Source organism: Rhinopithecus roxellana, chromosome 2 (genome assembly GCF_007565055.1).
Source record: "Rhinopithecus roxellana isolate Shanxi Qingling chromosome 2, ASM756505v1, whole genome shotgun sequence".
NCBI lineage: Eukaryota > Metazoa > Chordata > Mammalia > Primates > Cercopithecidae > Rhinopithecus > Rhinopithecus roxellana.
In genome coordinates, this window is record NC_044550.1 from 156499780 (window position 1) to 156512008 (window position 12229).

The 12229-nt window shown below is 38.0% G+C and overlaps 1 protein-coding gene across 2 annotated transcripts in view; it reads right to left on the minus strand.

Annotated features, from left to right (window-relative positions):
• SLIT2 (slit guidance ligand 2) overlaps positions 1 to 12229 on the minus strand; it is a 375009-nt gene that overhangs the window by 82236 nt on the left and 280544 nt on the right. For both annotated transcript variants that reach the window (XM_030922577.1, XM_030922571.1), the window contains 3 exons: positions 10307 to 10457; positions 7363 to 7437; positions 5692 to 5835 (listed from right to left, as the gene is read on the minus strand). In XM_030922577.1, coding sequence (XP_030778437.1) covers positions 5692 to 5835; positions 7363 to 7437; positions 10307 to 10457 — 370 coding nt within the window. The remainder of the gene's footprint in view (positions 1 to 5691; positions 5836 to 7362; positions 7438 to 10306; positions 10458 to 12229) is intronic.

The following is a 12229-nucleotide window of genomic DNA, read 5'->3' on the forward strand; positions in this document are numbered from 1 at the left end:
CATGGATTTACCATCCCACGATGAGGGCAGAATGTTTTCCTTTGATGCTACAATTATGTTTGCATGACTGCATAATGTCCTAATTCACCTACAGCTCTCTGAGTCCTTGGAGCCCTGTGATTTGTGTATTCAGGGTAGTATTACATTTGAGGTTGAACAGAAGGGAGGTGGAAAAGAGTCAATAGCCATTGCAGATGAAGAACTGAGGGCATCTCAGGGACTTACACACTGAGTCAATGCCAAACATGGGCTGGGGGAGCCAAAACGGATAGAATATCTACAAAGACTACACGAATAATTTTATTTATGAAAATTAGCTCATTGATTTAAGTTGAGAACTTAAAAAGAGGCAACGGTAACAGATCCCATATCCACAATAAAGTTTAAAAAGGTTTACCATGAAAAAATACTTTTTTTTTAAGTCACTGTCATTAATAGGGTTAACATTATTGTCATTTCCTTGTTACTGCTAAAGTTTTGGTTCAATTATCAATTATTTGCTAATTATTTATTTGTCTGGCTTAAAAACTGAACAAAAAGCTCAAAGTCCCATGGGAAAATAATTATGAGTATATGAATAGTTGCCATAAATCATATTCAGAATTCCTGAAAAATTAAATTATTCCTCAACTTTTCTAAACATAAGTTGGCTACTAAAAAAATTGAAGAATGTAAAAAAGAGAGGTAAAAATAAAGAAACAAAGTGTCACTTTAAAATTCTAGATTGTTCCATAATAAATAAGAAATATAAACGTTTGCATTCTGCCAAGTCACAGATAAGAAGAAAAGATGATGCTCTCCTTATGAAGGGATCGTTTTACTTTAGAAAACAAATGCACAACAGAAAAGCATTCCTATCAGCGCTTTCCTTTGTCATAAATGATGAAGAGCACTGGGTCTTAATCTTGCTGGAGTCACATGTCCCGGAGGAAGCTGAAGAAAAGTTTGAGGGCCAGGTGCGGTGGTTCCTGCCTGTAATCCCAGCACTTTGGGAGACCGAGGTGGGCGGATCACAAGATCGGGAGATTGAAGCCATCCTGGCTAACACAGTGAAATCCAAAAAATTAGCCTGGTGTGGTGGCGGGTGCCTGTAGTCCCAGCTACTCGGGAGGCTGAGGCAGGAGAATGGTGTGAACCCAGGAGGCAGAGCTTGCGTTGAGCCAAGACAAGCACTCAAGCTTGGGTGACAGAGTGAGCCTCCATCTCAAAAACATAAAATACAATTAAATTAAATTTAAAAAAGGGAAAAGTTTGATCTCTGTTGCTAGAAAAATCCATAAGCACACATATGCACACATTTCACCTGTAATGTCAAGGAATTCAATGACTGGCTGAAATATGTATATGAACTAATAAGTGGCCTATTAGGGTTAAGAAGCCTAGGGGAATGGAAATGTGCTCTCAAAATCTTCATAGCTCCAAGACAAAAGATACCAAGAATAGGTATGTTCAGATAAAACTATTCTAGGATTTTGACTACCCTGAGTTTGGTTCTAAACTGCTCTACGATGCTTGTTGGAACATAACCAGATTCAGGAGAGAGTCAGTTAATATCTGTCTCAGGTGCTAAAACGTAAGCACTTCAAAAATATCCATAGAAATATAATGAAGGGAGAAAGTGGAATTTAGATAACTTTTCACAGGGAGAGTCCTGTCAATGGACAACAAAACAATAAGAAATACTTTGAAAAGTTCCTTGAGATGGTGTTACAGATAGAACTGTATCCCCCTCAGATTTGTATTTTGAAGCCCTAAGCCCCAAATGTGACTGTACAGTCACGCACCACATTACAATATTTTGGTCAAGCAGAGCTATACAAAAGTTGTCCAATAAGATTGCAAGGGAGCTGAAAATTTCCTGTTGCCTCGAGATGTCATGACCATCATAAATGTCATAGCCCAACACATTACTCATATGTTCGTGGTGATACTGGTGTAAATAAACCTACTGTGCTGCCAGTTGTATAAAATTATAGCACAACACTTACGTACAGCACATAATACTCCATAATGACAATAAGCAAATATATTATTGGTTTATGTATATACTATACTATTAATTGTGATTTTAGAGTGTACTTCTACTTATTAACAAAAAGTTAACTATAAAACAGCCTTAGGCAGGTCCTCCTGGAGAAGGCATTGTTATCCTAGGAGATGACATGTTATCCTTGCATGTAATTGCCCCTGAAGACCTTCCAGGGCGACAAGGTGTGGAGGGAGAAGACAGTAATATTGATGTATTGATTATCCTAACCCTGGGCAGGCCTAGGCTAATGTATGTGTTTCTTAGTTTTTAACAAAATAGTTTAAAAATGCAAAAGTAAGTAAATGAAACAATTTAAAAAATAGAAAAGAACAAGGAAAAGAATAGAGAATAAAAAATTCTTATGTAAGAATTAAAAAATTTGCACAGCTGAACAATGTTTGGGTTTAAGCTAAGTGTTATTACAAAAGAGTAAAAAAAGTTAAAATATTAAAAAGTTCATAAAGTAAAAAAGTTACAGTAAGTTAACTTTAATTTATTACTGAAGAAATACATTAAAAAAATAAATTTAGCAAAGCCTAAGTGTATAGCTGTACAGTGTTGTTGTTTTTTTTGTGACGGAGTTTCTCTTGTCACCCAGGCTGGAGTGCAGTCGTGCGATCTCTGCTCACTGCAACCTCCGCCTCCTGGGTTCAAGCAATTCTTCTATCTCAGCCTCCCAAGTAGCTGGGATTACAGGTGCCCGCCACCATGCCCGGCTAATTTTTGTATTTTTTAGTAGAGATGGGGTTTCACCATGTTGGTCAGGCTGGTTCTGAACTCCTGACCTCAGGTAATCCACCCGCCTTGGCCTCCCAAAGTGCTGAGATTACAGGTGTGAGCCACCGCTCCAGGTCGTGTACAGTGTTTATAAAGCCTATGTTAGTGCACAATAATGTCGTACGCCCTCACGCTCACTCACCATTCACTCACTCACTCACCCAGAGAAACTTCCAGTTCTACAAGCACCATTCTTATTAAGTGCCCTATACAGGTGTAGTATTTTAAATATTTTGCACCATATTTTTTACTGTACTTTTCTGTTTAGGTATGTTTAGATACACAAATACTTTCCATTGTGTTAGTAACAGTTGCCTGCAGTATTCAGTAGAGTAACATGCTGCGCAGGTTTGCAGCCCAGGAGCAATAGGCTGTGCCATATAGCCTAGGTGTGTGGTAGGCCATACTATCTAGGTTTGTGTAAGTCCACTCTAGGATGTTCACACAATGGCAACATTGCCTTATGACACATTTATCAGAACATACGTATGACTATATTTGGAAAGAGGGACTTTAGGGAGGTCATTAAGGCTGAGTGAGATTATAAGAGTGGGGTCCCATACTGATGGACTGCCATCCTTACAAGAAGAAAACGATGATACCAGGCAGCTCACTATCTCTTCCTATGAGCAGACAGAAGAAAACTCATTTGAAGAAACAGTGAGAAGGTGACCTTCTACAAGCCCAGAAGTGAGGCCTCATCAGAAACTCACCCTGTCAGCACCTCCGTCTTGAACTTCTAGCCTCCAGAATGATGAGAAAATCAATTTCTGTTGTGTAAGCTACTCAGTCTGTGGAAGCTCATTACGGCAGCCTGAACAGATGTGTACAGGTATAGTTACAGCCTACTGCCTTCCTCCCACCCCAAGGTACTTCTCTGCCAGGAGAAGGTTCCAGTATCAAGAAACAGTCCTTTAACTGCTGTTTGAAAAGGGAGCCTTCTGTTTGTTGCAATATTTGTATTTTACCCGAGACAACTCTGGAAAAGGTTAGATGCAGCCACCTGTGGTCTCTTTTCTATCCTCTTCCTACACATTCCTCAGTATCTCTCTCTCTCTCTCTCTCTTTTTTTTTAGACAGAATCTCATTACGTCACCCACGCTGGAGTGCAGTGGCATAATCTCAGCTCACTGCAACCTCCACCTCCTGGGTTCAAGCGATTCTTCTGTCTCAGCCTCCCGAGTAGCTGGGACTACAGGCGTGTACCACCACGCCTGGCTAATTTTCTTATTTTTAGTAAAGACCGGGTCTCATCATATTGGCCAGGCTGGTCTCGAACTCCTGACCTTGTGATCTGCCCACCTCAGCCTCCCAAAGTGCTGGGATTATAGGCATGAGCCACTGCGCCCGGCCCTCAGTATCTCTTTCATCACAAGGCTGAGTGAACGTTTGCCTATCATTTTGAAAGGGCACCAAGTTAGCCCTTGGGATGGGTCAGCAGGTCCCAGACTGGTCCTGCTGGGTGGTCAGGTTTCAGGCTATCCCAGCAAAACTCAAGGAACACACTTCTGCTCTTAGGTGCAGGGAGGGCTTTGGGGGTGGGATTTGAATCTGGGATTCTATAAACACATCTCACTGGCTGTGGGAATGCCCTTCTCGCTCTGTATCTGATAAAGAGCAGACAATGGACTCAGCCATCAGCCCACTGGTCGTACATGGCTCTCACAGGCTGCGCGGGGCAGGGTCGTGCGTTTGGGCAAGACAGACTCCCCACTACAGTCAACAAGGACTGCTTCCTGGTTACGAATATTTTCCTTTCTGCCTTCTAAAGCTTTCAGAGTTTGGTTTGTCTCTCTTCCAGTTTTCAGGCTACCACTTTTGTCAAACATAATTATATACTATATAGAAACAATATATATGTGTGTATATGTGTGTGTGTATGCAGCATGAAAAATTCAAGTAATACAAAATTGTTGTAAGTACTTTTGATTGAAATATCTCAATCTAATCCCCATATTTCTTGGACAACAATCCTTTGGAAACATATATAATTTTTCCCCCAAACTCCCTACCCCTGAGGAAGTAGACATAACTCTTAGCATGTTTTCTTTGAAAAAATAGTGAAAGATATATCACCAGCCTGTCTTTCTTTTACACTAACCTTGCAGGGGCAAAAAAACAAAAACAAAACAGTAGTCTCCAGATAAGCTGTTAGAATTATTCTACTGCAGAGATTCAAGAAGATTCTAAAGCTTACAGTAATTGGGCCAAGAGGAAGTATAGTATAGAGAGGTGTTCGACGACAAGGAAATAAAATCACCATTTTGAGGCAGGACAAGGTAGTCAGATCCATATAAGCACTGGAGCAAGGATGATCTATTTTGTAGAGGAGACAGCAGCCATGAGGAATGCCCCTGATCATCTGCTATCAATACCTTGAAGGCAGGAATATTGGGGTAAGGGACCATTTGTATTCATGATACGTGTGTGTGTGTAACACACATCAAAGGCAGGGATATTGGGGTAAGGGACCACTTGTATTCACAATATGTGTGTGTGTGTGTGTGTATGTGACACACATCAAAGGCAGGGATATTGGGGTAAGGGACCATTTGCATTCACAATATATGTATGTGTGTGTGTGTTTGTGTGTAACACACAACAAAGCAGGGATATTGGGGTAAGGGACCATTTGCATTCACAATACGTGAGTTTGTATGTGTGTGTGTAACACACATCGAAAGTCAGAATATTGGGGTAAGGGACCATTTGCATTCACAATATGTGTTGAGTGTGTGTGTGTGAGCGTTAACAGAGAGAATGTGAAAGAGATAGAGGGAGTGGGGTGGGTAAAAGTAGGAGGTGTTTCTCTCTCCCAGGATTATAATGAACAACGAGCTGCAATCCTTTGGTAGAAGAACTGCAATGCAAGTACAAATACTTACAAAGTTTTGAGGCTTTCCAATCCCTTGAACATCTTATGCTGCACATTTTCCAAACGATTACTTGTGAGAAGTATTTCATTTACACCAGATGCTCCTTCAAATGCTCCCTCCTCAATATCTGTGATCTTATTGTTGCTAAAGTTTCTAAATAAAAATTGTTGGAACAAAGATTTTAAACAATTTCTAATAAAGAGGGAATTGACACATAGTTGATCATTTTCTTCTAATGATCCAAGTCTTCCAACTTTTCACTGCCCAGCATTGCCAGGGCTCTGAAAAGATTCCACTTCCCTACACCATCAAGACAAAGGACAATAATAATAAGAGGGAATGTCTACGGTAAAAAATGCCAGCGTGACTCATGTCAGACTCTCCAAAGGTCCCCAGGAGTATAAAATTCTTGAGGTCAGGTACTGGGTTACACAAACCTTTATGCCAACAAGAAACTTTTCAAAAAAAATCCCTGATTAAAATTGTCAAATGAATTAATGACTAAAAGAAGACAACTGGGTAGAGATAGAAGGGCTAAAATTTGTTAGTGTTCTATATATAGCATCAGAAATGTATTTGAATATGGGTTTATTCCCAGAAGAACTTCTCATGTAATAACGTGTTGAAACAACCAAATTAATTGCCAGTATTATGTATGATACCAACTACTACAATGCTTGCCAGAAGGCAAGAGTATCTAGTTGAGGTTAACTTTCTAAAGGCTTTTTCTTTCTCTTTCTCACTGATCGATCACTCCAAGACCAGGAGTGTTCCCCCAAACAAGGATCATTTTTATGCATATTTTAATTTCTCTGAGAGAATTGTACACAGTAGCTTCTTAATAAATATTTGTTTCATGGAAAATCATCTTATAGCTAAAAAGAAAGTGCATTTCATAACAGTGAAAAAGGAGGGCAATTAAGATATCAGAAACCATTTGCGAGGTAGCCTACTATGGATGCCAACTGTACAAGTAGTTTGTTCTGTAACTTACAGTCTATGTGACTATGGGCCAGTTACATATGTGGACACACAGCTAAAGTGAGTCGATGCTTCTTTCCTCCTGCTGATGTTTCTGCATGTGTGAGGGTGCTCCACTGGTCCCATGCTATTGACCTATGTCCTGTCTCTCCCTCACACCTCCCCAAGGGCATGGAGTAACCCACTGAGTGCAGCTGAAACTGCTGAGCTTATGAACTTATTTTAAAATATGAGTTGTGGACATGTAGTAACACAGATGAGCTATTGAGCCAGTTTACCAATCATTAATTTTGAATATCTTCTAATGAAAGTTTGTTTAATGAAGCAAAAAAGTCCAATAGTTGACATGAAAAAGAAATAACAGCATGGTTTGAGGAATAGTAAAGGAAGTTACAAAACCTTACTGAACCCACTTTAATGTGCTTAGATTGCTGGATTCCTGCTGTGGCCACATAACAGACCAGCTGTCTGAGTTAAAGTCAGATGCTTAGGCTCTGCTACAGAAAATGTGATTGACACTGTTGAACACACAGAAAAGTTCTCGCAGAGTTTACCCTGAATTCATGTCACAGGTCGCCATCGTAGGGAAATTTCCCAGGATTTTTAATATTTTTTAATTTTCTAAGAAACTTAAGAAAACGAACACAACAAAAATGCTACAGAAATTAAAAAAAAAAAAATAGCTAACAAGTGACTTACATTTTACGTAATTGAGGAAGTTTCTTAAAGATTCCTGTGGCTTCCAATACGGTAAATTCATTATTATTGAGACGCCTGAAGAAAAAGGAAGGAATAGAGAAGTTTTATTACCAATAGTTAGGAAAGCATTAAATTTGATTTCTCAAAATGAATTCTAACATTATTGAATGACACCAGGAAAATAAAAGGAAATACATATATCACAGAAGATTTGTGGAACATACTGATGCTTTTTCTCATTTTATTCAAATTTTAATCAAAATAAAATGTTAGGAAGTTTTTTTTTTACACAGTAACAAAAGAAAAAATCAAAGATCAAAACCAGCTCTCAGCAATCTCTAGAACAAATTTTCTCCAATTTTTTCCACTATCGTCCCCACTAAAAAGGATTTTTAGACTGTTTTTTCCCTAATTGTTTTCTTCACAATTGGAACAAAAATTACAGCTTTATTAGAATGCGATTCACATGCTAGAACATTTACCCTTTTAAAGTGTACAATTCAGTGGTTTTTAGTATATTCACAAAATTGTGCAACCATCTTTGCTATCTAATTCCAGAACATTTCATTACCCCCAGAAAGAAACCCCATACTTATTACCAGTCACTCCCGGTGGCTATTCCCCTTCAGTCCTTGGCAACCACCAGGTTACTTTTTGTTTTTTTAATTTTCCTATTCTGGGCATTTTGTATACATGGAATCACGTAAGATGTAGCCTTTTCTGTCTGGTTTCTTTTGCTTTATATAATGTCTTGTTCCTGTTGTAGCATATGGCAGTGCTTCATTATTTTTTAAGACTCAATGATATTTCATTACACAGGCATGACACATTTGTTCATCCATTTATCAGTTAGGAGGCATTTGTGTTGCTTCCATTCTTTGACAACTATAAATAATGCTGCTATGAACATGGTGTGCATGTTTCTGCCTGGATATATGTTGTCATTTTTTTGACATATACATAGGAGTGGCATTGCTGGATCACATGGTAAATCTGTGATGAACTCTGAGAAATAGCAAAACAGATTTCCATAGACCAGTGATGTATAAAGGTTTCAATTTCTTCCACTATGTTGCTCTCCCCCCCCTTTTTTTTTAGCCATTCCAGTGGGTCTAAAATGGTATCTCATTGTGGTTTTGATTGGAATTTCTCTAATAACTAATGATATTGAGCAGTTTTTCATGTGTTTATTGGACATTTGTATATGTTCTTTGGAGAAAGGTCAATATGAATAATTTAACCATTCATTAGCTGAGTAAAGTATCTTTTAATCTAAATTATAAGAGTTCTTCATATATTGTGAATATGTCTTATTAGATACATGATTTGCAAATATTTTCTTCTCAGTACTGATTTTATTGTATAATTTAAAAAATTATAAATCTCTTACATTACACACATCTGCTGAAGTCTAAATTGGAGGCTAGTTTCCACTATAATTCTTCCATGACAAACAAACTTATTTAAAGTGCTAGGCCAGGGGCAAGTGTCTCATGCCTATAACCCTGGCACTATGGGAGGCAGAGACAGGAGGATTGCTTGTGCTCAGGAGTTCAAGACAAGCCTGGGCAATAGGGCAACATCCCATCTCTACAAAAAACACAAAAATTAGCTGGGTGTGGTGGTGCATGCCTGAGGTCCCAGCTTCTTGGGGGGATGGGGATGGGGGACTGAGGTGGGAGGATCCCTTGCACCCAGGAGGCCAAGGCTACAGGGAGCTGTGATGGTGACACTGCACTCCTGCCTGGGCAAGAGACTGAGACCCTCTCTCAAAAAAAAAAAAGTGCTATTGTGCTGGAAGATATCACTTGTTTGTAGTATTATAGGTAATAAGCATAAATCCCTAAATAATTGTAAAAAATAAAGTTCAGGGCCTTGGTTGCATGGTTTCCATGCATTTCTAAAATTCCTGGAGCTGTGAAATAGCTTCATTAACTAACAGGAGTACAAAAAAAAAATCACTATAACTACAAGATAGTCGGTTTCTGTCAAATCTTTGAAAGGCATTACTTTATTTTTAGTTATTCAAATTGCTAAAAATTAATTAAGTACTGGCATGAGTACAGGCACAGTGGGAGATAAACAATAACACACAATCCCTGTCATCAAGGAGCTATAATCTAGTTAAAGACAGAAGGATTATATACAAACAAACAGACAACGAACTTTGCAAAGCAGTAAATGACAAATACCAGATGTTGCTATCCATAAACATGGCTAAGATGTTGAGAGAATGATGAGGTTTCGTTAGTTTTTTTCTTGACTTGTTAGAACACTAATGTTAAAGGTCATCTTTTTATAAATAAAGTCAGTAAAGGCAAACCATGCATGCGCACAGAATCTGTGAGTGCTCCAACCAACATTCTAGTACTTAGTATGTGCAAGGTTCTGTGTTAAGGCTGTTAAGTGTAAATGCCATCATATTCTGCCTTTTCAGCTTTTCTTCCATTGTTCAGAAAAAGTTATCCTTTCTACTTTAATACCTGATGACTGAATCCTTCCACCCGTAAGTCAATGAAGTAGTTAATTAGGTAAGATGGACTCCTTGAATCTATCGTTTACAGAAATTGAAAATGGAGGCTCTCAAACTACTTTATTTAGTTGCTACATGGATTAAATACGTTAAAAAACTAAGTACATAGAAAATAGTTTGGGAATAAATAATACCCAATAAATAAGCATCAAATAAACACCATTGGTATTAGTATGAAGTGCTTACTGAATTTTGAGATAAATTAGTTCTGTACTCAATCGTATGGTTGGCTAGAAAGATGAACAAAGGTAGCCTCTAACATATTCTTGTACTAAGAAGAGTTATGCCAATGTAATGCATATTAAAATTAACATAATTATTAATAATAAAAATGGCAAGACAAACATTCCTATGCTTTAATGCTTTCATTCCCTCCTTCCCAACCAGAATTTTGTTGGCGGATGAACTTACAACTCTGCAGTGTACTGGGGAATGTGCTCTGGGATTTTGCTGAGTTTTTGATTAGAGCAATCTACTGTGGTTCCTTCACAGCGACACTTTTCAGGGCAAGCCAAATCCGCAAAGCAGTCTCCACTTAATTTTGATCGATAATCTTCTGTACCTATTGAGAATTCAAACCAAAAAAAAAAGATACTGAGTCTAAAGGTTAGAATATTTATTAGTTTGTAGGAAGAAAAAAGTAAGATAACTATAGATTATGTAGCAGGGAGACAACTTGGGGTATTTTGGTCAATGGATGTCAGGAGAAAGGTTAAAAGAAAGGCTTGGAATTTTCTGGAAAAAAGAGTGACCAGATTCACATGACAGGAAAACATTAATAAAGTTGAGCTTTTCACAGCTGTACTTTCTGCTGATCCAATTCTGAGCCATTCTAGCCTATTTCACAGCTAGTCACACAATGGATATTAATTATTAAAAAGTTTATTTTTTTTCTCTGAGTCAAGAATTGAAAATATATCCAGTAATAAACATGATCCTATATATCATTGTAAATTAGGGCTTTCAAGGCAAATAGATATACTCAGGCTTTTAAATTTTCTATGGACTTTTTACTACTCTCTCCCTCTCACATAATCTCGGAGATGCCTAAAAAGCCCTCTTTTTTTCATTTTGATTTTGTAGAAAGAGACAGGTAAATCCTGATTTAAGCCTCAGCAGCTTGCCATGCTGTAGAAAGCTGCGTGACGTTCCATGGTGCTTGACGGAACCATGTTTTACTCATACCTCGCAACCACATGGTTAGATCAAGCACAACAGAAAATCTCGCTACATTGTCACTACACCAACCACTAGGCCAAAGGTAAGACCAAGAGGAAAATGGAAGGAAGGAGGAGAAAAGCTACAGGCGTTCTGGAAATGTAATACTGTTTACATGACATGCATTCTTCCCGCAGAATGTTTATGACCATAGTAAGAGTATTACTACCGAAGATTTCCTGGAAACACAAAGAAGGGGCTATACGGAAAAGGTGCCTCCACCGTTCCTCAGAACTGCAGAATGGAAACAACAGCTTTCAGGAACAACATCCAGGAAGAAGTTGAAGGTGAGCTACAAGGACAACAGAGAAGCTCAAAGGATCTGTGGTTTCTTCTTGAAAAAAAGGTGCCAAAGACCAAGACTAGAAGAAGGTACATCAGGATTGAAAAGGGAGGGTATTATGTTTCAGATCAGACACTTTTACTTACAGCCAAAATGGTGAATTCCTGCAAAAGTAAAGATCACCAAGAAGGAAAGAAAGAGTAATCCCAATTAAGATTAATATACATATTTATAAAACTAAGCTCTCTTCCTTCTTTATTATGGTAATTATTGAAAAAATAGCATGATGTGATGGGAATTGTCATGCTTTGTAAAATTTTATAAATAATATTTTGAAGCACGGTGGTCTCACAAGAAAACCAATGTAATGAAAGATGCATAGTGCAAATTAAGTTCTCGATTCCTTTAAAAGATGAACTCCCTGCAAGACAGATTTTCTTTTATCACTGTAATATGTAGAGTGCCATATAAAATGGTAGTAGGGAGGTCCACATGTAAAAGTGAATGAAAAACTAATGGAGATTCTCAAGGACAATCATTAGAACATTTGGATTAATCCTTATGTTGTGATGTACACTTTTTAATGACCTTTTCAACTTATAAATAATGTTTCTTAGTGGAAATGGAATCAGAATCTCATAAGAAGTTTGCGATGGTAAATATAACGGTTTCATTACATTTGGCAGTTAATGCCACAGTATTTATTGAGGATCTGGTGCCTTATGATTTAAGCTTCACTCCAAAATGAAGTAAGAGTGCACAAAGTCTAAATGACAGGTACACTGGGTATCTTGCAATTCAAATAGTCTGCATTCAATGGAACAGTAATAATG